Below are 27,022 nucleotides of genomic sequence, written 5' to 3'. Positions count from 1 at the left end.
CTCCAACATCAACTCCTTCTTCCTTAACATGGTGCCTTTGGTAATTGAAGCAAAATGCTTTTTGGTTTGGGGTTGGGCTTTTTTCTTTTTTTTTTTCCCTTGCATACTAATGATATGAGTGCTAAAATTCAAGACTACCAAGAAAATGCATGTTAATTTTTTTTATTCAGCATTTAACGACAAGTTTCAGTCCGATTTTAGTGAAAATACTGGGATGCAGTACAAAAGGAAAACTTTGCTGCCACCTAAAGGTAAAATCTTCAAGGAACACAGAGCAAAGAAAAACGCATCTCCTTTTTCCTTACTCACTTTCAAAGCCAAACTGTTTCCTTTCTCGATGTATCAAAAAAAAAAAAAAGCTACAAATTGAAACTTTCTGATTTTGAAAACAAAAACAGGAAACGAATCATACACATTCAGACCCAGGATCTATGTATCTCATCTTTGGTAGGGACCAGCGGTAAATGCTTATGAAAAAACGTTAAGTACCAGGCAAACAGAGTAATAAACCCAGCCTCTAGCAGTCTACAACTTACGGCTATCCACAATTGAAATCTACATCACGTTTTTGTGTTTAGCAGTTCTTGATGGATGTCATGAATCAGTCTAAACTCTCTCCAAACCAATTTATATCATCACCTCAAAAATTGCCTGTCCCAATGAATTTCGTAGCTCATTAACAACGGAAAATACTTTTTACTTATCTTTAACCCACCTTCAATGGATGCCCTCTCAAGCATGTTATTAGAGACAATTCCCCTATCCACCATAATGCTAGATTTCTTCTGTTGTTTTTTTCTCTCCGCAATCTATTTTCCAAATTTGAAAAGGCTTAGTGTATGTTGTTAATCTTCATGCAGAAGCCATTCCATAACTGATTGTCTTTGCCACTTTTTTCTGCATTTTGCCATACCCTTTTCTGAGCTGTTTGGACAAAACTCTGCAAAATATTCACAACGTAGGCATGGTTTGGATTTACACACTAAAAAATCATGGAGTTTGTTTTCTTCTATCCTTTTCCTAGTAATTCCTAACCTGCCTGTTACCTGTTTGACAATTGCCAGTTGCTGAGCAATAAGGACCATTTACAGTGACTCCAGAGTCTGTGTTCTGAGTGACAATAGATGTCATATTTACTACTGTATGCGAACTAGTTTTCCCTACATACATTATTTTTCATTTATTAACACTGAACTGACACATATTTTTATCACCTTGTTACTCAATAGCATGAATTACTGTCAGCTCTTGCTTCTAATATCCTCCCTTTTATACCATATGCAAATGTCGTCATTTCAGTACTAACTCTCTTCCCACACAGTTTATGAATATGTTGAATATCACAGGTGTCTGTGAGGCTCAGATGGTATCTCCACTATACTATGAAAACTGGCTATGTGCTCTGCTTCCTATCCACTTGCCACTTTCTAACCGTGAGAATTTTCCTTCTTTTTCCACAGAAACTTTGCTCTCCCCAGATTCTTTTGTTAGAGACCACTATCATGTTTTTTTGAAAAATCATACTATAACATGGTCACATCTATAATATTAAGCTAAAGGCACCTACGTCTGTCCCTCAGACGCTAAGACACGGGTCAACTCAAACTACAAGAAACTTCCTGAGCCTCCAAAACAGCCTAGCCAGATACAAACTACCTACTCAAAATGAACCTCCTCTGGGCTAACTCCCAAGCTATGCCTCAGAATTGTTCCAGAGTTAGATCCAGGTCGCGGACTATTCAAACAATTCAACACTATTGACAATTTAACAGTTCCAGTGCCTGGGAACATTCACAGACACTGCCTAGTTCATTATTAGACAATCTGATACCATATACATATATAACAGTATCTGACTAACATATACTTGAGTATTATCCTTGACAAGAAGTGTGGATGTTTTCCCATTGCAAAATTAGTAACCATGTGGGTGAACATGCTGTTTCTTATTGTCATTTCTACAGTTTGATCAGTTCAGCAGTTATACCTCCGAATCTTCTGTGAAGCAGAAGTGGCATCACATCCCTCTAGCATGCAGTGGCAGACTGTATATCACTAATAAGGATTCAGCAATTTTAAAATCATCTCCTTCAGAACTCTTGGAAAAATACCACATTGTTCTGGCAGATCATTACCATTCTTTCTATCTCTTTGTTCTCAAACTTCAATTAGACCAGGCTGATTTTTTTTCCTTACTCATGATCCATTAAGCACGTCTGTGATGTGCAAACTTTCCCAAAATTCCTCCATACTGAGCACATTCAATGATCTGATGTTGGCTGTGCTTTATCCTTTTGAGAACTCCTGTCATATATGATTATCTACAGCCAAATGCCAGGCTTTTGAATTCTGATACTTTTTTTTTTTTAATAAATATTTATTCCAGGTAGACTTTTATGGCCAGTAGGAAGTTGTTTCTCAAAACTTGTTTTGATCTAGCTCGTTCTTATTCATACTTAATTCACCAGAGTTTCGATGCTGTTTTCTGTTGCCCTCATTTGAACACCACTTCCATTTCATGTTTTTTAAAAAAACCTCAGTGAAGTTCTTTTACTCCATTGCTCAACTATAAAAGGTATATAAAAATGCTTGTGATGCAAAAAGCCTTTCTGATGGGTAGTGCATGTTTAATCCTAGTTTCAGATACGGCAACTTTCAAACAATCTCCTTGCCTTTACAGGTCTTCACCCCTTTTCAGTGCTCATTTTAACTTTTTATTTTTGTCTAGTTACTTCTTTGCAATTAAATACGACTATGACGGATTCTGGAGGGAGAGTTCTCTTTTACAAATACATTCATTTTGTGTACGCTGCGGTCACTTTCAAAGAATGATTTCTCACAGTAAAGTATGAGCTAGGTACTGCCTGCTACTCAGGACTGAATCAAGACTTGCTTCTGCATGTGGAAGTTCTCTGATTATTCACCCAAAGAAGTCACACAGTTCACAGCCTTTGCACTGCATCACTCAGCCCCTAGGGCTGCTGCCCTAGTCAGAGGGCTGACAGGAAACCCCTCTTATTTATACTCTGGATTTCAACCCATTCAGATTCTTTGATATTTACCAATCAAGTAGATAAGTTATATACAAAGCCACACTCTTATTACCAAGGAGAGAAGTTCAGACAAACAGTTGTAAGAGCAATGCGTTTAGTTTTACAAAGTGGAAACGACACTGATAAGCTAAATATACAATCCATCTCTCCTCCCTAATACATGACTTATTTTCTCGGTTTATTTCAAGATTACTGATGCGTTCCGTCGTTCAATTCCAACTCGGATCCCCAAACCAAAGCCTACGAGCACAACCAAAGTACCCGTCAAAATTCCTGCCGGACATCTCAACAAACCACTCCAAGACAGCAGTTCTGGAAAGCTACGCATTATAAGGACTGTGTCTAAAACCTGTCTTCAAAGCGGAGGGAGAAGGTAAATAATTTTCTATGACCTATGACATTAAAATGGATTTAAGCAATCTGAATCTCAACAGTAGTTGCTTCCATTGGGGAAAAGTCTGAAACCATCCACATGGTCAGCATGTCAATGGTCACCAATCACAGGACATCAAGAGAGCCAAATTCTTAGGAGCCAAAGGTAACTGCATGTCTGCAGAGACCAAGCTCTGCTCCCATTTTCCTGGTGTAATTCCAGAATTTGGCCCTCACAGTAGAGATGCAGATGAGATGCAAATAAGTTTCTACTATAAATTCAGTTTTGACATGTTCCACAAATAACAATACTAATGTTGTCTCAGCAGATTTGTAAAAAACATATGGTCAATCAAATGAAGAGGGGTTGAAGGAGGTGCTGTTTTGTTTTCAACATTAGTCTGGTCAAGAAGTGTTTCAGTATGGATATCTTATGTTCAGGAGTAAAGACAAAATGAAGAGAGGTATGGAGAAATCTGCTCTTTTATAATGCATAGATCTTCAAGAAATGCAGAGCTCCTTGTTGTGTGAACCATCACTTTAAAAGCATGATTTGAAGATGAACAGTTCTCTCCTCAATGAGTTAACTAGTGTGATTATCCCCACTCGCATTCATCTGGATGTTAACTTAGGAAAACAGATGCAAGAATTGAGATGGATATTGTTTGTATTAGCGGTATAAACTTCCACCATTTTATTTGGACTGTAGTATTTAGATTTCAGTTCACTTAGTATTTTGGAACTGATCAAAATTTCTGTCAAGCTTAACAGTAAGTTGTGACTTACACAGAAATGCAATTTTGTTCTTGCATTCCTCCACAATTTTGCCCTTCCTTTCAACTGCTCACATTCAAGTAGAATAGGTAACTGCATTCGTAACTCTTAGTGAAGTTTTTTTTTAACCAAACTCTTTGCACAAGTAGTTCTAGTTCATCCATGAGAGAATTTGCCTTTTTGCTTTTCTTAAAGCATAACTTCTTTAAAAGACTTAAAATTCACTCAGTTTCCTTTCAGCCAATGCACCCCCCCCCCCAAAAAAAAATAAATCAAAACATTAGAAGAGACTCCAGGTTCGTTGTTTTCAATTTTCTGAAAAATAGCAATTGTTGCTCTGACAAGAAAATTTCTCACTATTCCACTTCAGAAAGTTAAAACTAACAAGACACTATTACTGCAAGGAACCTCCCACAGGAATCCTGTAATACCAACTAACATGAGTTACTGTTTTAGAATATAAAAATTAATTTATTTCCCTGGTATTAACGTCTCCCTCATTCTTCTTCCCCTAACAGAGTGCATTCCAACAGTCTAAATGGTTCAACTGATAATTTGTGGGAAAACTCCTTTCACATAGGTCTTTCTTTAAGAACTGCCAAATCCTAATTCCTAAATAAAGCAAAAGCTGGTGGTGATCACAGTGCCATAGCCAGAATCGCGATCCTTTTGCTGAAGCAAGGAGAGATTTTGATGCATTCAGTTACCCAATTTTTTCCCTTTCATTTCACAGCTAAAAGTTTAACTTAACCACTGAGACAGTACAACACATTAGCACTGCTGCATGACTATTTTTGCAAACCCGCAACTGAAACCTATGCCTCCCTCTACAGCTCCACAAGAAATTCTCTAGGAATACTTAAAAAAAAAGAAAAGTTTAAAAAGATCAGTCTACTGAAAAATTATTTCAGCTTGTGTCCTACAAGACACACTTGTGTCAAAATGCAGAAATTAAAGAATGACTCTTCCATATTAAAAAGAAAAGGCTTCAAATTTTATTCACTAAATCTGCAGGTGACTATAAAGGTATGAGGCCCCGTGTCATGTATGCTCAGATCCAAATAAAGTTGACGGAAGCACATTGTTACATGTTCCGCAACTTGCAGAATGAGTGTATGTAAATGCAAAGAAACACAAGTTTCAAAAAGAAGCTGTCAACTTGGCATGCTTATCGGAGAGATCTTCAGTATAAGAACAAGTTTCATCAGAAGGGACAGCAACTTATGGATGAGCCAAAAAAAAAAAAAAAAAAAGATACAAACCTCTCCATACACAGGTCGGCCAACAGATCTCAGCTTTGATCAAGCAACAACACTCCCACTGAATGTGCTACAATGAACAGTCCGCTTCTCAGTAGTTGCAAGTCACATATTACAAATTGATGTTATCTGGCACCCTTTATTGCCATTCTACAGAAAGAAAATAAAAGCTCTGGCAAAAGAAACTAATTCCCGCAATAGCATCCTTTGCTTTAGAGCCCAACAAAGGACCGTCAAATCATCGTCCATGGTACCATATTATACTTCTCACCTATTTGTACTGCTGACATAGAAGAGTTTCCCTGTCTCTTGCTTCTGTCTTGGGATGACACAACTCATTTCTACCTGTGAGGGACACGGTCCACATAGGCTCTTATTTCAGGATCTAAACAAACTGACAAACGGGGATACTACACTCTTATGGGATTAAGGGAGACAAAGAAAGCACGGAGAATGAAAGACAAGGAGTGGTAACATAAAAGGAGGAAACTGGAAGAATTCCTGAAAAACAGAAGTCCATCTCTCTCCCTCAAACTGCTCGGGAGATGTGGTATGCTGGCTACAGGCAAGATACGGACATTCATAGTGCTGTGAGAAGGGCTCTTTCTGCTCATGGAGAGAAGAGGAAAAAGTTGGTGTCTTTCACCAGTACTAAACAAACTTCTTAGTATTCTTTATCCTCTCCCTCATAGTTCTGAATGCAATATAAAAATCATATTGAAGACTGGAAATAGTTGTGACATGAACTGGAAAAACGGAGAGAAGGAAGCCCTGCAGTTAAATGACTTGGGACATGTGTAACACTAAACAACACCGATAAGTAGACAATAATTCCTAACCACTCTCTCCACAAATCTCTCAAAGTTAAAAGTGTGCTGAAGAAGTTATTGGGCAAGATTCTTTAGTTTGTGTTACGTGACAAGGTAAATAGATGGCTAATCCCTTCAGGGGTTTTTGTTGGGTTTTGTTTGTTTGTTTTTTTAATATCTATAAACCACCTGCAGCAAGGTGAACATTCACGTCTCAAAGTGACAGTAACTCCGTTAATCTTTAATATGGATTCTAAAATAATGATTTCCAATGACATGGCCAAAAGCAAATTAAGAATTACTTACATATCCGTATACTAGGGTATATATTTTGTGGTTTCATACCCTTTAAGTGAGTCTGATCATCTTTCATACACTTCATCTTAAAAGTAGCCCCTTCTAACTACAAGTTGCTAAAATCTAAGACACTTTTGAGGGCTGAGTTATTAGGAAGAATATTCCATTGGTCAGGACTTATTCTAGGGCTAGTCTTAAAGGACTTGGCAAAAGATCAGTATTTAAAAAGTACATTTCGAATTCTTCTGCTTTGCACCTACAGTTGTGGCAGAGATGCTTTTTTAAAATAGGTCAGCAAATGAAGTTGGATAGTAAACATTTTTTTTAATGAAACTTGATGTTTCACAGAAATAAACTTTATCAAGTCTGTCAAAAGTGCTCGCTAATGGGCAATTATTTTTTTGTATTGCTGCTTACATTGTAAACCTTGATTTCCTATTTCATGCCAACTGATTTTAAAGCATTTTACAGTATCCATAAGATGCGATACAAATTAACCTTTGATTTTACATCTGTTGTACGTGAAAAATAGCTACACAAAATAAAAGTAGCAGATGTTCTTCTTACTTTACTGACTGCTTGTGTTAACTTAATACAACAACAGGCTCCACATAAAGAACCTGCCAACAAGTTCACAAAGGTGGGATATGGACAGCAGAATACATGGTTTGCACAACACTCACCTGTAATCATTACTCGTAACACATTCAAAGAATGTTCTTGGAGTAAAGTGCATATAGTGCTTTTAGCACAGGGCTGGATTAGACACCTCTAGAGGTTACCTCCCACCTTAATTATTTTAGTAGCTCAACAATGCAATTGCAAAAATCCTAAGGAGTTTTACATAACTGGAAGAGTTGTGATTCACAGTTTCATCTCAAGGTCAGATGGTTTATCCATCATGTCAAAAGTTTATCATTGAAGTCCTGCTTTGTATCCAGTTTCTAAAGGAAAGCTGCCAACATTATGAAAATCAGCTTACCACCCACCCCAAATGAAACTTCTGGTTGGCAAAATGTGCAGGTAGGCTCTTAAGACTTTTAGGACTCCTGAATGAAAAATTCCTAATGAAGAGCATTTACCATGGGAACTGGAACTGCTTAAGGAACCTACATGGAACTAAAAATAAAAATGGAATGCTCAGAAGCCTTATTAGGGCTTGTGACCCCTCTTTATTACATACATAAAATTTTTATATTGCTCCCTCTCAAGCTATTCTCCAAATACCTTTTCACAGGAAATAAGCAACCATTGTCAAGACACTGGAAGATCTGGAGTCTTCCCAGAGGTGCAGATAACTCCTAACTCTTGTTAATATTATATTTTAAAAATGAATTTAAAAATCAATTTTAAAAATCAATAAAGTCTTAAAGTGATTTTAGTTGCCTAGTTCTAACTAAATTTCCACACTAAATCTCAACATTACAGATGCAACCACAGGCTGTAAAGTGCTTCAAGACACATTGAAAAAAGCCAAGTATAGGGGCCAAATATTATAATAATCAGGAAATAGACAAATCGGCCATAGTAGCATACTCCAAAGAGCAATGGCTGGAGAAAAGCTGTTTAACTCCTGCCCTTTTACAATAATGCATGGCAAGGGTGACGTGAGACGCCCCAGTGAGCACATGGGTGATGCTTTTCAAGTACCACAGATATTTTTCCCTCCAAAGGCTCTAGTATGGATTTACTGTTTCCAAGGCCTTTCAGAACTGTAAGTAACTTCACGTCGGTACCTGCAATCAACACATATTATGCAACATCCTTTCACGAAAGAAACTCGGTCTGGAAGAAAAGACAGTTTAGAAGCTAAATGAATGCAGGGGACGGCTGAGCTCTGAACTCAAAGCAAACGGTTTTCTCCCTCTCCCCTCCGCTCCGCTTTTTAAAATTCGCTTAAACGTATGTTTGTTGAGTGGGTTCCTGTTGTTAGTTAAGTAGCGATATTTTCATTTGCCACTTCATCCTCTATCCCGGGTCTGAAGGGTCAGAGATTAGACCTCACCTGAGTGCGGAGATTTTGTTTACAAGCAAAACCGCCATCGGTAGCAAGCAGGGAAAAGCAGGCACAGGAAGAAAAAACGGGTGAGAGAGGAAAACCAGAAGAAGTAAATTAAAAGCGGAGAAGGGAAAGGCGGGGGGCTGGAGGGAGGGGGGAAGTGAAAAAAACGAAAAGGAAGGAGAGCCGGGGAGGAGGGGGCCGGCCCTCAGGAAGACTATTTCAAGCCCAGCGTGAGGAGCGAGCTCCAGGAGACGAGTACCTGGACTGCTACCTGCCCCGGACGGAGTCTCCCACCACGGCTCCTCCAGCGTGTCCCCCATGCTGCCTGCCGCTGCTGCCGCCGCCGCCACGCGTGGAGGGCGGGGCGGCGCGGTGCGCGCGGCCCGCGCCTGGCACCGGCCCCGGGGCCGCGCCTGCGCACTGGCACCGCCCGCCCGGTGGTAAGGCGGGGCTGCTGAGGGTACCGGTGGGGTGTGTGTCGTCCTCGCTTTTACCGCTTCCAGGCGGCCGGGAGGAAAATGCTGCCTCAGGAATGTTTTACAAAATTTTTTCCTAAGTAATAAAAGTAGGTGTTTAAAGTGCATGGGGTTTTTTTGTTGGCTTTTTTTGTTGGCTTTTTTTGTTGAGGTTTTTTTTTAGTGAAAAATATAGATGAAGCGGGAAAAAGAGGAAAGGAATTAAAAATATTACCCTCTCCATAATATTAATTTTTTTTAATTGCCTGAATCTGGTTTGATGCTGTAAAATACATACTTTCTCGATTAAGATTATTCATATAATCTTTTCTGAGAAACAAATATACACATGAAAACATTGTGTGCTACCTTTGAATGAACTGGATCCTGCAAGTTAAGCAAATATTTATCTTTTTTCACAGGAGCAGTCCCGCTTGAAGTCTGGGCATTTACATACTGGAGCACATCTCGAGGCAAGCTGTGGAAATAAAACAGACAAGTGTAAGGACATGAATTTATCATAAGGTGGCAGTGTTATTCCATGTATAAATTATTTGAATAATTTTTCTGAATTTTCATAGAAGTATACTATTTTTTTTTTTTCCTTTGAGGGTGTAGATGGGTAAAGAACGTGCGTGGTCGAGAGCTTTAGTGTTGTTCTGCCCAGGGTTGCTAATGAATATTACCAGATGATTTTTAGCCCTTGGAAACAGGGTTCTGTGTAAAACTTGTGAATTTTCTCTGACTCGTGGAGTATAGCCTGGCACAATACTGACTGTAGGGGAAGTCATTTAATAATCAAACCTATACATAGCAAAGCAGTTCACCTTTATGAAAACCGAAAACATTCAAATTTTTCACAGAATGGCTTCCCTGCCGGGGAAACCGATTCCTAAGTCTTCTAGAGGAAGGCATCTGCAGCTGCTGGTGACTTCAACTGGCTGTAGGGCCTTCCCCCTCCACCCAACCTGAAACTGCACCGGAGTCGGCGGGGAGCTGAACGCAGCCCGCAGCAGCCGCGGGTCTCCCGCCAGAGCCCCCCCTCAGCGCCTCCCTCCGCGGCGGAGCGCCGGCCCGCCTCGCAGGGCTGCCGCGCCCCTACCACCGCCTCCCCGGGGGCGCTGAGGGGCGGCTCCCGCTCAGGGCGGGGAAACCCGGGCGCCAACCGCCGGCTGCGTGAGGGGGAGCTCTGTCAGCGCGGCCCGGCCCGCTGCGGGGCAGCTCCCGCGCCCCCGGGGGAGAGCCCCGCAGCCGCTCCTGAGGGCCCGCTCACGCCCCGCTTCCCGCGGCGAGCCCGGCCCTGGCTCATGCGAACGCCTTTAGGGCGCGGCGGCGGCAGCGACGAGCCCCGCCCGCTCTGGGCCAGCCAGCCCGCCTCGGCCCGGCCCCCACCTCTTCTCCTCATGCAGGCACAGTCCTCCTCCTCCTGTGCCAGGCTTCCGCGCTTTGCGGCAGGCGCCCTCACTTCGCGACAGCACGGGAGAGGCGGGGACGGGAGCTGGAGCGTGGGAAGGAGGGGTGTCGGGAAAAAAAAAACACCACCCGAGCGCACTTTACGGCCGAGCGAGGGGGCACGTCAACAGCTATGGCGGAAGGGGAAGAGGCGCCGCCGCCGTCGAGGAGCTGGTGAGTTACGGGGGTGTTGGTGCTCTTTCTCCCGCTCCCTTCCCTCTCCTTCGCAGCGGGGCTGAGGGGGAGGAGGGGAGAGGGGAGGGGTCGGTAGGTGAGAGGGGCTGCGCGTCGCCGCTTCCTCCCCGCTCCGCGCCCCTCCCCACCCCCCGCGGGACCCGCCGCACTTGGGGTGTGGGTATGGGGCTGAGGCTGCCCCTCGCGCCTCGGGAGGGGGGCGGGGGCGTCTGTGGCCCCGCCGCCGCCGAGTGCTCAGCGAGGGCAGGGTGGCTGGGGGTGCTCCCTGGGGTGGGGGTGGCCCCCCCGCCCGCCCGCCGGGCCCAGGAGGCCCCAGCGTGGTGGGAGCCTGGGGCGAGCCCCGGGGCAAACGCCTCCGGGCGCTCGGCAGCTCCCAGGTCCCGAAAGAGGAAGCGCCGCCGTCAAAACAAAGGTGAGACGGGACGGCTTCTGGTTGTGCCCAGCCTGGAGCGAGGCAGTTGCTCCAGTTTAAAATGACAGCTTTAATATGCGTTAGGAGCTCCTCGATGCGTGCTCAGTGTCCGCCTGGAGTGGAGTTACTTTGTTCAGTTCAGCTTCCCCTTTCTCTGCGTGCCTGTTCAAACACAGGTGACAACAATAGGTCCTGGCTTGTTTTCTGAATGATTTTGCTTGCCACTCTCCTCTAGTGCAGCTGTTACTTATAATGGATTTTACATTGAACCTCTAGGACAAGAATAGAGACTATTTCTGGAGCGTGTATAGGATCATAGTGTTGGTAACAGTGATGTGATTTTAGTATTTGTTGCATGCATGTTCACTTAAGATTGCTGAGGCTTAAATAAACATTGTATATAAACACTGAAGCTATTCTTACTGCACCCCGCATCTCCATTCCTGTGCATCTTCACTTTGTTTTTCTCTTTGCAGTTCTGCATTGCATGTGGTTTCTTTCTTTCTGTGGTTCTGTGCCGCAGCATTGCTCTTTGTCCTTTCCACGTACACACTTTTCAAACAATTACCTTACAGACCTGCTTTTTTATGATCATTTCCTATCTGATGTTTTTCCTTCTAGGCTTTATTTTATGTGGCGGATTCAAAGTTTCCTGCTAACTATGCTCAACCTTTTTGCGCTTGGTTATCTCACTGTAAAGAAGCCAGAATTGACACACATGCAGATGTAGCTGGTATCTGTCCTTTGTCTAGGTTGGTTCTACAAATACAGCTCTTGGATAAAACAACTAAGTATTGTTTAGTAGTAAATGAAAATGAATTGGTGTAGTTTTTTAGCGTTTTTTTGCTTTTAGTTACAGCTTCACAATTTATGAAGCACTTTCTATAGGTACAGTGTTGCATAAGCATTACTTCTAAATACAGACCTGACTGTTGGGACATATAATTACAAAGTTAAGGACATTGACGGTGGGGTCTTGGCACTTTGAAATATAAACCTGGACATTGAATAAGAACCATGTTGAAATATCTCTGAAAAAATACTTCAAACCTCTTTCATTACTAATGTTGAAAGAATATTACAATCTCCCAGATCACAATAAACTGCTAAAATTTCTGTGAAGAATGAGGCACAAGTGCGGTTTCCAGTCATATTTCAAGGTGCAGCCTGCATTGTTGCCATTCTGGCTGGCAGCTTCAAAATGTAACTATAGTAAATTTGGTATGCTGGTACTACTAGAAAAGGCAAACTTGAAGGCATTCATTAGAAGAGATTTTGTAAGTCTTTATGGGAACAGTTCAACAGATTTATGCTTAAATGCTACATTAATATACCAGAATACTTCCTGTTACTAGAGCTGTACCCTGTGAATAACATAAAGTTGTATTCCTTATTGCTTGTTTAGAAACTTCACATGGCTTTTTGGTTTTGTTGTTGTGTTTTGGTTTTTTTTAAAGCCAGTTTCAGCGAAATATTTTCTTTTTCATTTATTGATTTTAAACTGTTGTATACATATCTGAATGCTGTTGAACAGTTGTTGTTTTTCTAAGTATAATATGTATCTTTTGAATGAGCTTTTTGGTGTAAATTACTACATTATCATAGTTTTGAAGTGTATAGGATTGTGCAATAACATTTCATGTTTCAAAAAAACCAGCCAAAACATAAAATGATGCGTATGTAAGCCTGAATTCTGTTGGGAACAAAACCAGCAGTGCTGATTCCTTGTCCTCTATTCAGTTCCTTAGGGAGATTCAAAGGCAGACGTAATTTTATGTTCAGACACTGTGACAGCACCTTGAGTATATAGAATCTAGACATGCTTATTAACATAAAATGCCCTCTTTATTTTTCCTGTGTCAACTTGACATGCAGTGCTGGTGTAAGTGATTTGTGGGAGGCACAAACTAATGATGAGTTAAACCCCTCAACATCCGTACTGACTGCTTGGTGTTTTCTTTGACAAAAACCACAGAAATTTGCCACTGTACAATACAATTTTTAAAAAAACCAAAAAAACCCCAACACCACACCACCCCCCAACTTATGTATACAGTTATTGAAAGATGAGTTTGTCAGCTTTTTCTTCAGTAAATACAGGAAGTTTATCAACAGTTTTGATTAAAAAATGAGAAAAATCTGTCAGACCTTGTTTATTAAATATTTCTTTTTAGCTATTTGGCGTATTCTCAAAAATTAATTTGAGAAATTGCCAGCAGTATTTGATGCTGGAAGACATATCTGTGTCCAAAGCTAAGAATGCTGTGAAACACAAAGGAGGCAGGCTACTTTCAAGCTGTGCTGTAAAATCTTAATTTCTTTTTTTGTCTGCTTATTTGATTATTTTAACTATAATTTTAGTCAATAGAATACATGTAGTCAATAGGATGTATAGACACAAACAAGGTGGACTGTTATTAGTTAAAATGTTTGTAATTAGAAGTTACAGTTTTTTCTCCTCATTTATCAAGGAAATAAATTATTTGGACTTAATTTTTCTTGTTCAGGTTCTCAAACAGATAAAGATGTAAACAGTTATGAATTAATTTCTAAAACCTTTTTGCAGATGTTTGTTTAATACTCAAGCTTCAGGGAACTTGATCAAGTAGTATTTTTTATTTTAAGATCTACACTTTGAAAGTTAAGACCTGAACTAACTAAATATAACTGTAACCACAGATGGAATTGTTCCTGTGCATTTAACTTTGCATTGGAATCATTCATCTTACAGGTCCCAAAATACACTCCAACTGCTTCAGACAACAGGGTGACAAAACTAGTACATATATATTTTTTTTTTTCTTTTCCGTGCTCAGAATCTGGCTTATTAGTGCTTGGAGCCATGATATTTCTTCTGAAAGCACACAAACAAAAAAAATCCTTTGCAATTAAGTGTGCAATTAACACACTTGAGGAAAAAATGGAGATAAAAATGTCAGGGAATTGATGTTTTTCTCCAAAATTCCATTGGAAAAAAAAGATTATTCAATAGTGTTCTGAATACAATGGATATTTTGAAGTAAATGTGATGGATTGATTTTTGTTTGTTTGTCTTCAATAGAGAACAAACACTCATTACTTTCGATTTAATATAGCTCTTGTTGAGGCTTTTTTTACGGTAGTCAGGAGAATCCTAAATTAAAAGTGGGAACCAGAGTAACTAGATTATATAAAAGCATATTTCTAGGAGGGGGAAAAATAAGCTTTTATATAGATCGTTTTCTGTGGTGGGAAGCTATGTTCTTTGCTGTCGGAAGGTAGTCAAGCCATTGACTTCAGAAATTTTCATGAGCCCTATTCACTTGCCCAGTTTTCTTTTAAGTAAAGCTTGTTTGCGATTACTGCATGTTATGAACCTGTATGCTATTGTGAGCTTTTTCAAGTAAAGTACTTCGCTTAAAATGGAGTTTAGTTCAACCTTAGCAACAAAAATAGTAAAAATATGTTAGAATAAATTAGTCCAATCTGGCACTAACATGGATATGTACAGGCGGCCCTCATAATTGTGATGGCAGCATTGTGATATATGTGCCTGTCTTTCTCTTTGCATGCTACATTTATCAGAAATAGATGAAAACTTGCAGACCGGATCTGTTTGATGTCCTAGGAGACGATGACTTTGTAGAAACTAAAACTGATGATACTCTTGGTAAGGGGTCAGCTGGTAGCAGCCTTGGTTCTGATTTAGGGAAAACAGGAATGATGTGTGAAGATGTTTAAGAAATACTGCTTCTTACACTGGAAGTGGTGGTGGCCTACCAGAGCATATCACGAGCAGCTACGATGAGCGTGTCACTTGAGGAGTGTGGGAGAAAATAATCAAAGAAGCTTTTCAAGTGTTATGCCAACATCAGATCAGTGGTCAGAATATGGGAAGCAGTTTGGTAAGCAGTATAGTCGAAGTGGGAGTATTTGTTTTAACCCTCTTTTAGGCCACTGAGTAATATCTTTAACAGGCAGGTGTGCAGTAGTAGATTCAGTGTATACGGAAAAAGGGTGATCATCTGGTTTTGGACTGATAAGTGCGTTTTAGATAGTTAATTTGATACATGTAGAAGATACTTGTTGGGCTGTGAAAATAATAAATTAGTATTAGAAGTGTGCTCATCAGAAATTAAAGCTTTAAACTTTTGAAGCATTTTTTTCCAAAAATGCACTTTGACTTGGAGGAAGCAGCTCAAAGGTATCTGTCTTTCCTAATAACAAATAAGCAGAGGTAATGGACTTTAGCAGGTATGTTCCAGGCATTGTAATCTACTGACTGATTATAGTTTTCTTAATACTATACATCTTTCCCCATGTATTTGTAGTTTATTGAAACACTTCCTGATATTTTTTCCCTGCTGTTCACATCCCTGCAATTTTTTAATCCCTTCATTAGTGTTTATAAGTGATTATTACCAAGTACCTCAGAGACATATATAAATAAAATAAATAATACTTAAAAGAAAAAAAAAAGTGGCTGAAACTGAATTCCCAACAGTTGATCAATTTTTATTACCTCCAGCTTTCTCTCACATCTTAAGTGTTTTAGCTAAAAAAAAGTCATTTTGAATAACCATGAAGGTAGTTACCTATTGATGTATGAAAGTATGTCACCAGACTGGCATGAATTTCAGAGATCCTTTTGTAACTACGGAAATTTACTCCAGATGCACTAATAGCAACATTGTGCATTACGACATTTAGAACAGTATGTCTTGTGGGAATTAACCTTTCAGGCCATGGCTTGGGTATAGGCTGGAATTCTACACATCTAACCGAAATTTTGAATAGCATCTAGAAATAGGCAGTGGAACCATGGTAGAGCAGAAAGTAAGGATGTTCAGTCGTGGAGGAATTTGCCCATAAAGAGCAGTGCTACATTCTTTCTGAAGCAAGTGTAATAATTGTCCATATGAACAGAAGACTTCCTAGCTGATCTTCACTCATGAAAGACAACGATCCAGATTGCTAGCAGTTTACTGGAATATTTATGGCGCAACACTGACTGAAATAAGGTAAAACACAGCCGGTGGATATGTGTTAAAGTATCAAAATCACTTTCATACTTTGCAAGTTAGCCAGAATAGAGTACTTACTAGGAAAGAATTTTTCTTAACCTTTGAAAAGTCCTTACGTCTAGCCTGTGAGCAGTCTTGGGGGTTGATGGAGGAAAAGGGTAGCTAATTGAATCGTAACAGAATAAAACATTTTTTTCCCCCTGCTGTTATTTCATTTAACTCAGTGTTGGTAATGCATCACATCTCTTCATGCGGGAGATGGGCGTATCAGTTTCTTGCTTTTTAAGGTGAAATAGTAAAGCTAGCATTTGCCTGTCATCTTTACAGTGTACAAAGTGTGGATGACAGTACTTATAAAGAAGATTTTGCAAATAGTAATATATTATCAAACAAACAGAGGAAGCACACGTTTGCAGATAACATGTTGAAGTTGATTTTGATGTTAACCCACGCACAGCTTTTTAAGCTATGAATATTAGGTACTAGTAACTGGTAGAATTAGTACTCATGGGTCTGTGAAACATTCTTTGCCAGGTGTGCTTTTTGTAATTTGTGTAGATGTGTTTTTAAGTGCTGTTTCACACATATTGAATTACTTTGGTTTTTTTCCCCCAAATAATTTTCTTTGGAGGACATAGAAACCAAGTTTAAGTATTGCAACTTAAGACCTTTCCACCTGAAATACAACGTGCATGCAGCTGTTGCATTCATTTCTACGTACCTATTTAATACTTGGATAATATTTGTAGCAAGTAATTGTATTTTGTGTGCTATAATTCAAGGCCTAGCTGTTGCTCTTTAGTCTGTCATACACAGGAACCTGCAATATATCTAAGAGCAACTATCTCTCTTCAGCTGATGTTTGATGTTGGCTTCTGTTGGAGTTAGATCATCCCAGAGTTCATGCAGTTCTGCTAAGTGCTAGGTCTCTTAGTGTAAATGTCCTGGAAATACTTGATTTTTATTCAGGGTAAACTGATTTGGCGGTTTAACTTTTCCAACATTGATCGTTATGTACACAACTGGACAACAGGATAGGTGATGGAAGTGCAAGTGTGCTTGGGTGTTCCCCTCCCCATTTCTGTCTCAGGAAAGGGATAGTCACCTGTGCAGCCTGTAGTTGTATAAGTGGGCTTTGGGATTTTTTTAAAATACTAAAAATACAGGAAAATAAGGCAAGTCAGTCTCTTCGTAAACTGTGCTTTCTTTCATCCAAATTTGCAAAACTACTTGAAGAAAACAGACTGTTAGTTGTGCTCCAGTGTATATTTGAAATATGATTTAAAGTGCTACCAAAAAGTACTGGCAAAGAAACTGGTTGATACAATGCAAGGAAAATGCTTACTCTTCAAACTTTTAAATACTTTGAGAAGTCTTAGGTAAGGCTAGCTTGTTGCTTATTGTTAAGTTTATGCATACAATCTTACAGGATTGAGATTTTAATCTGTTTATCAAAAAGGGTGGTATTTAGAAAATCAGAAATGTGTGTCTTAAGCTTTCAGGAGACCAAACTTGAGAACCTTTATATCAAGGAGTTAGTTGTGGATATATGCAAATTAAAGTAGTAGACAAGAGCTCAACAGCTGACATTCTTTTTCCACGGGTATTTGGAATTGAGTACATAGTGTGTAATGTGGAGTAATTGAGAATTATACCGATAACACTTTAACATCTGTTACTCCATGTGTATAAATAGATGTGATATTCACAAGGAATGCATGTTCATACTTGAATATCTGTCCTGGATAAACACTCATGTTCTGTGTTTTGCTCTGGCTGTAAACCTCCCGGATGTGTGTTTAACTCCTCAGGTATATGAAGCAAAGCTTTTCTTAAGGCATCTGTCAGAGCTGGTAGAGAACAGTTAAGAGGATACAGTAAGGGAGAAGGTCTGCCTACGGGACCTATGTATCACTGCCACTGCTATTTTTCCAGTGAACCTGGTGTTTTGCCACTGCTCTGCTACATGATATTGAAATTCCTGAAATCATCAGATGTGGTTCTCTCGTTATTGACAGCATGGAACCGTTGAAAGAGTCTGCAGAAGCTATCAGAGAGATTGTAAAGTAATAATTTCTGAATGCGTAACTTCTTATCTATAACGCTTATGAACTTTTGTTGTCTTACTATGGCAACTTAAATGTCATTAGTTTGACTTGTGAATTTGTGTATTTTGCTACTTTCTACACTATTATTAACATTTTTGTATGTTTTAATTCAGTCTTGTGCACATGTCTGCGCTTACAGTACTAGAACTTTATAGCTAAGTAAATCTGAGTTTGACTAAAAGGTCCTTTCCCATTTCAGGGAAAGATGGGGCTAAAAACTGACTGTTCTAAACCTTTGAAATAAGTTTTCTGTTTTCTAGGTCATCTAATATTTTATTTAAAAGAACTCCACCATCTAATTTAGGTGTAATGTTTGCTTTGAATGCATTGTGTGCATGAAAATTTACCATGTATCTCTTAAGTTGTAAACTACAACTAAATTTGTGTTTCTATGATACGTTTTGCAACATTGCCACTTCATGAAAACAAACAATCAAGCAAAAATGCCCTGAACTTTTTTTTATTGTATTTAAATTGAATGGAATTAGAAGTTCAACAAGCAGCCTTAAAATAAAGGAATAAATAACATTTTGCAAATACTTATTTTTAGTAATTGCCAAATTGTCTTATAATATACCTTTACATATGTGTGGGTTTTGCCTGATAGTAGCCTCCAGTTTACATCTATTTAATAGATAAACATTGAAAAATATTGTCTAATTAATTTTTAATAAACACATTACATATCATTATTGTAGGGAAAAAGATCTTGCAGACGCTCTAGAAGAAGGAGGCTGTGATCTTGAAACTGTGAGAAACATCATTCAAGGAAGGCAATTGCCTTCTGATCTGAGGGCCAAAGTCTGGAAGGTAAATATGAGCTTAAATCAAGAAGCAGGAAATACTTGAAGTTGTGTTTGATTTGAGGAAAATGATTTAATTACTAGGCATCTCTACAGAAGAGATGTAGTACTGGAATTTTAATATACATGTATGTTGATTCCATTTTAGAATATTCCTCTTTATTGAGTTAAATTACTGAGTTCAGTAATTGGGTAACTACAAAAGGACACTAAAATGTTTAGAGGGTTTTCTGTTCTTGTTTTTAGATTGCACTTAATGTTGTAGGAAAGGGGGACAGCCTAGCATCCTGGGATGGCTCTTTAGACCTACCTGAACAGAGTATAATTCATAAGGATTGCCAAGAGCTAATTGGTAAGTTCAATTACATTTACATGACCCATGTGAAAACTTCTGTATTCTCAGTTGTCTTAGGGCTTTGTTATTTGAATGATGTTTACATTGTGGCGGAAGCTTTGAGGAGGAAGATGAGAGAGCAGAGAAAATCAGTAAGAAATCATAAGAAAACAGTAGTATCTTATCTGTACTCTGACTCTGGGATGGGTGACGTCATGGAAGTTTAAAGTATTAGCTTGTAAATGATAGTTTGCAGGGTCAGAAAGCTTCAGGAGTTGAAAAAATTGTAATTTTTTTTCCAAGCTCCATCTCTTAAACCGACACTCCTTCTATAGTGTCCTTCAAGTTTTTCATTGTCTAATGACTGGTTCTTAATCTGAAAAGCTGATGTACCACCAAAATGCATATAACCTTTAAGGGAAGAAATATATTAAACATTTTGGACTTCAAAGACTATTTTTAAGAAAGATTTTTTTTAATAGCATTTTCAGCAAAAATGAAAGGTTGTGTTTGTGAAAGCAAGATGCTGCCAGGACACTGGAAATAATATTCCAGTGTGTCTGTAAGGAGCTGCCACAGGATCTGGTTGGCAGCTCAGCACAAAAATGGCCACATCCCTGACACCATGCAACAGCGTTAGTATCAGTGATCAGATGATGGAGTAAATGCTGACTCATAAATTAGGATACTTCTTATGGCATTAAGAAAAGAATCTCCTATTTCATTGCCTGTCATGCTTTAATTTATTCTTGCACAATTGAAAGTTAAGGCAGAGAATGGAGTTATTGCATACATACATACCTACTGCTTTTAAAATGCAGTTCTACATTTTCTAGCTCTAGAATCTAGTAGTGCTTATTTTCCTTCTCTCTGTCCTGTAAAGGAAAGAGGGGAAAAATTTCCACTGTGTTATTTAATCACAGTGTCTTTTCAGGAAGATGGCAAAACATCCCAATTAGTATCCATAACATACAAAAATAAGCACTTCAATGTCTGTTAGTTCTCCTTTTGTCTTTATTGGCAAATATTTTGTAATATGTAACAATATTAAACTGATTAATAAATGTAAAGTTACTTCAGAATGAAGGTTATATAGAGATTTCAATTTTGGGTTGGACTAAATCTCTCCATTTCAATGTTTTAGCAAAGCAAGTAGTCTCCAAATTCAAAGTAAATCTTCAGATGGCATTTGAGTTTTATGTACTATTTTATTCTCCTGAGAGACAGAGGAAAGGAAATGCCAAATATTGACTGGCTTTGATGGGAAAGTATTAAAGACTTCTGTAGTAAAAACTTTATTAACAGTAATGACACTCATGGGCTTCTTGTAATTGAGGGGGGAAACTGTTCGCTAGAAATTTAATGCCACTGCATTAATGTAGTGTGTAGGCATTTCTTTCCCCCCATCCCAGACATAACATGATTATTCCTTCTTTTACTGTAAGTCAGTTTAGCTATAGTAAAATTGACATAGTCTGAGTGGATTAAAACAAATTTATTTCTGAAATACATAATTCATAAGTGTATTTAATATTAGATTTTCATTAAAAAATCTCAAGAGGTGTTTAATATTAAAGTGAAAATTGTATGAATTTACACAAAAGTCTGGTTTTGCTACAATCTGTATAATAAATATTGGTATATTTAACTGTAAGTAAGCTAAGTAGTTATTTCATCACATGGAGGAAGGCATAATTTGGGGTATGGTACTGACATATTTCAGTATGTCTTAGATTCATTGCCTCAAGTGAGGTGGATGCCAGTACTTTTTCAGAAGCGTTGTCAGCCTTTTAAGTAATAGTCTATTCAGAAAGATGCTTTGGAACTAATGAAAACCTAAGCTTTGTGTATGTATCCAACTCAATAATGACAGTATTTAAGAAGTGTTTAGCTTGCTACCTTAATTACAGAACAGGTTATGTACCATTTTTTTGTCCAATCTTCATCCAAATGCAACAATATAAATTATGGATTCAGAATTAGCCTGTCATTAAATAGGGGACATCTTTACTTTTCAGTACCTTAAAACATTTGTAAGAATTTGAAACAATGTACTACGTTATATAAAAGATCATATGTTCATGGTTAGTGTATCTTCTGATTAGCAACAGTACCAAATCGAATTTAAAAGCCAGGTGTAGTTGTAAGTAATCAAATAATTTCTCTTTTTATAGTGTGGTGGGTTGACCCTGGCTGGATGCCAGGTGCCCACCAAAGCCGCTCTATCACTCCCCTCCTCAACTGGACAGGGGGAGAGAAAATAAAACGAAAGGCTTGTGGGTCGAGATAAGGACAGGGAGATCACTCACCAATTACCGTCACGGGCAAAACAGACTCGACTTGGGGAAAAATTAATTTAATTTATTGCTAGTCAAATTAGAGCAGGATAATGAGAAATAAAACCAAATCTTAAAAACACCTTCCCCCCACCCCTCCCTTCTTCCTGGGCTTAACTTTACTCCTTATTTTCTCTACCTCCTCCCCCCCCCGAGCGGCGCAGGGGGATGGGGAATGGGGGTTTGGGTCAGTCCATCACACATTGTTTCTGCCGCTCCTTCCTCCTCAGGGGGAGGAGGACTCACACTCTTCCCCTGCTCCAGCGTGGGCTCTCTCCCACAGGAGACAGTCCTTCACAAACTTCTCCAATGTGAGTCCTTCCCACAGGCTACAGTTCTTCACGAACTGCTCCAGCATGGGTCCCATCCACAGGGTGCAGTCCTTCAGGAACAGACTGCTCCAGCGTGGGTCCCCCGCGGGGTCACAAGTCCTGCCAGCAAACCTGCTTCAGCGTGGGCTCCTCTCTCCATGGGTCCGCAGGTCCTGCCAGGAGCCTGCTCGAGCACGGGCTTCCCACGGGGTCACAGCCTCCTTCAGGCATCCGCCTGCTCTGGTGTGGGGTCCTCCACAGGCTGCAGGTGGATATCTGCTCCACCGTGGACCTCCATGGGCTGCAGGGGCACAGCCTGCCTCACCATGGTCTTCAGCACGGGCTGCAGGGGAATCTCTGCTCCGGCGCCTGGAGGACCTCCTCCTCTCCTTCTTCCCTGACCTTGGCGTCTGCAGAGCTGTTTCTCTCACATCTTCTCACTCCGCTCTCTCTGGCTGCAACTGCTACTCCCCTGTAACTTCTTTTCCCTTTCTTAAATATGCTATCACAGAGGCACTACCACTGTTACTGATTGGCTCGGCCTTGGCCAGCGGCGGGTCCGTCCTGGAACCCGCTGGGATTAACTTTATCGGACATAGGGGAAGCTTCTGGCATCTTCTTACAGAAGCCACCCCTGTAGCCCCCCTGCTACCAAAACCTTGCCACGCAAACCCAATACATATAGTTATCCTATCAACCCCGAATTTAAACTATTGTTAGGAGAATTACTTTGAAGTAGAGATTAAAAATGTGATTTATATGTTAATACTAAAATTTAATTCTGTAAGCCTAGCTGATTTCAAACTACTGATTTTCATAAATTTGCATGTCAGTGGGCTTTTGAGGAATTGGAGGTATTCATTGTGGGTTGATCTGTGTTTGAATTCAAATGAATTTGTTGTCGAGTTGAGCATAAGTTATGTGCTGAGCACATCAAATAGGAATAGAAGAGGGGCATTCTGTCCATTAAAAGAATCTACCTCTTTGTTTCATATAGGTCCTGGAAAACCCAAACTTTTTTCATCCTGTTGTTGTGATATTTAAATGCATGATCCTATAAGGGTTATAAAATCACTTGTATTTTGATGCTTTTTTGGATGTCTTTCTGTAAGCATTTAATCCAAGCTGCTAGTTTTTTGTTTGTCTGTTTTTGTTGCTTTTTTTTTCCCCAAGAAGTCCCTCTTGGTGAAATTGTGCTATGAAATAAGCTCATTCAATTTCTTTGAAAGGCCGTTAATACAGTTTATATTGCTGTGCCTATTTCAGACCAATTGTCAGTGCCAGAAGAGGAGAAGTCAGTATTACTTTTGGATATTGAGTCTGTTATTACTTTTTATTGCAAATCACGCAATGTTAAATACAGTTCTTGCCTCGGCTGGATACATCTACTCAAACCTCTCGTGCACCTTCGTTTGCCACGCAGTGATTTGTACAACTGCTTTTATGCTATCATGAATAAATTCATTCCAAGGTAAAATTCTTTCTTTTGCATGTGTACTATTTTTATTGGCATTAAAAGTATTTTCTGAAAGGATGTGCATGTTGGTTTCGGCTAGTGTAGCACTGTTTGTAGCAAAGTTGTCAGATTCCTTCATATGATAATAAATTGAACCATCTTTTAATACGTGTTGATTTGAAGTCCAGGAGATGATTGAGTTGGTTTAAGATGTAAAGAGTTAGCATGTGACTGATGTAGACTCGATGTGCCTTTTAAAGAACAGCTGTCACTTCATGCAGTATCAAAAATATTTGTTTAGGAACTATCTAATTCACATATGTTAGGAAAGAAAAAAATGCTTTCACATTTCCTAGCATTTTTGATATCTAAAATGCTTCTATCCCTGTCACTTCAAAGTACTTCATAAGCACTAATTAAGTCTCAAAATCTCTTTACAAGAAGTAGTTGATATTTTCCCTGTATTCTACTGAGTTGGGACTGAAATGATTTTTTTTTTGAAGTTGTTAGATTTTACTTTTTTAAATAAAAAACATGAAATTGGAGCTTTTCATGCTGTTATATAGGTGCTCTCACTAAAATAATTTTTTATTTATGTTGGAGTAGCACCATGACACTCCAGTGAGGCTACAGGGTCTTCTAATTAAGACCTTGAGAAATAATGCATGGATAGTCTGTAATTAAAGATCTTAGTCTGATTCCCTGGAGAGGAGATTGCAGCCCAGCTACTGGATGTGTGCCCATAATATGAAAAGTGCATGTTTGATGTTGTGGCAGGAAACATTTATCGGTCCTGTCACTTGACTGAGCTTGTGTCCGTTTCTGATTTAAAATACTGTTGGGCTCTGCAAACTGTTTGGGGATAGTGGCATTATGGTCACGTAACTCAGGTACTTTCAGCCATGAAGGCTTTCAGAGTGTCTAGTATTTGAGTTTCCCTGTAAGAACCTAGGTGGTGTTTCAACGAGATGTAGACTGGTTTGGGGTTTTTTTCAATGGGAGAATGAAAGGCATAGAAAGGCAATTTAGTGTAGACTTGCAAATCTCAGCTTAGGTCAATTTGGTCTCAATTTGATGTTTTGACTGCTGGACCATCATTACTATTTGATAAAAGTTTCATTTTTAACTTTCTGCTATTTTTGTTTTTTAAATCATACACTTTTTATTCACATTTTCTCATGTTTTGCAAGTATCATGAAATATTTATTGGGAATTTATTCTAACAAAATATTGACAACAGGTGAGGGAAACGTACAGCATAATCTGTTGGACCATATTATATCTTGCATTTTTTTTGAAAGAGCATTTCTAGCAAGCCAAAGGAAGAATGAGGGGAAAAAAACCATAATGGGCTATTTTAGATGATGGAGGTTTTGCCATTTTTTTCCTTGGAAACACTGTTACTCAAGGCTTTTGGTATAAAGTAGCCTGTGGATACCTATCTTTCTTTTCCTCCTGCCTTTCCTCTAGAATGGTGAGTTTTCTGAACTATACAAAATTAACAGTTAATATGGAAGTCCTAGGTCATTAGTATTTTTTGTTTGGGCCATAAGTAGAAGAAAACACCATCTCAGATATGCAGTTGAGTAGACAATGATTTGTGTGAGAGCTTGTAAGGTAGTTAACTAATTAAAAAGCTGCAAGTGGATAATGGAAGTGTGTCTCATCCCAGGGACCACATGAGGAAAGTGCATTACATGTGCTTACATTACATCAATGTTATCTCTAACAGAGGGTAGAAAATAGGTTCCTTTTTGGTTAAAAAAAAAAACGAAAACAACAAAACACCCCCCACCCCCCAAAAAAGCCCACCAACAACAACAAACCACCCTCTCCTAAAGTAAAATGTAGGTTAGTTTCCAGAGCAATTTACTTCTGTTTAGCTAAACCTTTTTAAAATTGTTTTTGCTTTGCTTTTGTTTTTTACCAGTCCTTCCAATGGCTGAGCCTGCTGCCTCCATGGGGCTTCTAGCCTAGGAAGTAATGGATAGGTACAGGAATTCACAGTCCTTGATAAGTGGTTTTTTTAGTTGTTTTTTTGGGTGGTTGTTCTTGTTTGGTTGGTTGGGTTTTGTTTGGTTTTGGTTTTTTGTTTGTTGTTTTTTTTTTTTAATTGGGTATTTATTAAGGGTTGATTACTATGATAGGTACCAGAAATAAAAAATTACTGAGCAAAATAGTTAAGATGTCTAAACAAGGTTGTTCCACTGTCAGTAGAAATGTGGAAAGATTCTTTTTAAAGTTATTTTGGGGTATATATCCATTCTTAATGTTAAAAGGTGGTAAAGAGTGACTGACTGGAACAAGTGACCATATTAACCATTCAAACAAAGTAATTTGCAAGTCTAGATTCTTATGCTAAATTCATTAATAGAATATTTTGCTTCTTTTCACACTTTTTGTCCTGTTAACTTAATGGGAACTCAGAGTTCTTGTGATAATTTTAGAAAAGAATCTCTGCGTATAATTTGCTGTGAACGTTTCCTTTTCACCACCTTAGACATACCCTTGTTTAAAAAAGTTAGGCTGACAATTGTGTTTGGAGATCTGTGTCAAGTTTCACATAAGTTTTTAAGTTTTTAAACACTTGAGATATGTTCCTAATGTCTTTAAGCAATTATTTCTTCATTTTAAATACTCCTTTATTTCCTGCTTGATGAATTGACATTTAATTGTTATTCATGTGTGAAATAAGCATCTTTTAAATTTCCTTTGGCTGCCATATTAGAATGATTTATATTTTTTTAATTCTATTTTTAGTTAACAACATTGATACCATGCTAGCCTTGTTTTGATATTTAAATCTGTTTTAAATACTTCTGTATTATATACTCTATCAAGTATTGGCAGTATTTCGCTCTTTCTCCTGCCTTATTAATATAGTGGGGTTTTCAGTGTTTGTGGGGTTTTTGTTGGTTTGTTTGGTTTTTTTTTTTTAACTCGAGGCAAGTTGACTTCATGATCAGTCCCTGTGAATTAAAAGAACAATATAGGGAGTTACATAATCACAACTAATAAAGAATTGCTACTGTAAGTCTGACAACTGGAATAGTACGTGGGGGTTTATGATTATTTTCACTGCTACTTTTTAGGGATTGTTTTATGAAGGGAAGACCATTTCATCTATTTAGACTGCTTCTTCAGTACCATGAGCCTGAACTCTGCTCCTTTCTTGATACCAAGAAGATGACTCCAGACTCATATGCACTCAACTGGGTAATAAAGTGAAAGTAGGGAAACAATGAAAAATAAATTTCTGTTAAAATTTAAGTACGTTGCCAGTTTTTGGAAGAGTAGTACCGGAGATTAGAACTGCATATATTGAAATAAATTGCATGTTTTAATATAGTGTGGGCGTTTTTCTTCAGTTGTTTAACATAAAGTATGAGATCTTGTTAACATCGCATTTTTGTTGTACTGGATGTTAATTGAGCCACTGATGTTAGGAACTACTTGGAATAAGTAAGAATGAGAGCAACTGACATACTTAAAAAGTAAGAGCTGTGATGTTAGTTTTTATAGTGGGCAGCTGTATGGCTATACATATGGATAAACATCAGGCTAATGGGTCTTTTAAAGTCAAATTACTAA

The 27,022-nt window shown here is 38.8% G+C and overlaps 2 protein-coding genes across 3 annotated transcripts in view; one reads left to right on the top strand and one right to left on the bottom strand.

Annotated features, from left to right (window-relative positions):
- The window catches only part of CMSS1 (cms1 ribosomal small subunit homolog), a 247,714-nt gene extending 238,828 nt beyond the window's left edge, over positions 1-8,886 (bottom strand). The window contains 1 exon segment of the mRNA XM_050893432.1: positions 8,826-8,886. Within this exon segment, the coding sequence (XP_050749389.1) occupies positions 8,826-8,886 (61 nt within the window).
- A 1,681-nt stretch (positions 8,887-10,567) lies between these two features.
- TBC1D23 (TBC1 domain family member 23) overlaps positions 10,568-27,022 on the top strand; it is a 37,636-nt gene continuing 21,181 nt past the window's right edge. Inside the window, exons 1-5 of one of the 2 annotated variants that reach the window (XM_050901024.1) lie at positions 10,568-10,647; positions 18,890-19,001; positions 19,241-19,346; positions 23,242-23,446; positions 26,524-26,647. In XM_050901024.1, coding sequence (XP_050756981.1) covers positions 10,607-10,647; positions 18,890-19,001; positions 19,241-19,346; positions 23,242-23,446; positions 26,524-26,647 — 588 coding nt within the window. In that variant the 5' untranslated portion in view covers positions 10,568-10,606. The remainder of the gene's footprint in view (positions 10,648-18,889; positions 19,002-19,240; positions 19,347-23,241; positions 23,447-26,523; positions 26,648-27,022) is intronic. The other variant, XM_050901018.1, reaches the window with a different exon arrangement.

This window comes from Gymnogyps californianus, chromosome 1 (genome assembly GCF_018139145.2).
Source record: "Gymnogyps californianus isolate 813 chromosome 1, ASM1813914v2, whole genome shotgun sequence".
Taxonomy (NCBI): domain Eukaryota; kingdom Metazoa; phylum Chordata; class Aves; order Accipitriformes; family Cathartidae; genus Gymnogyps; species Gymnogyps californianus.
This window is presented reverse-complemented; position numbering and strand designations above follow the sequence as displayed.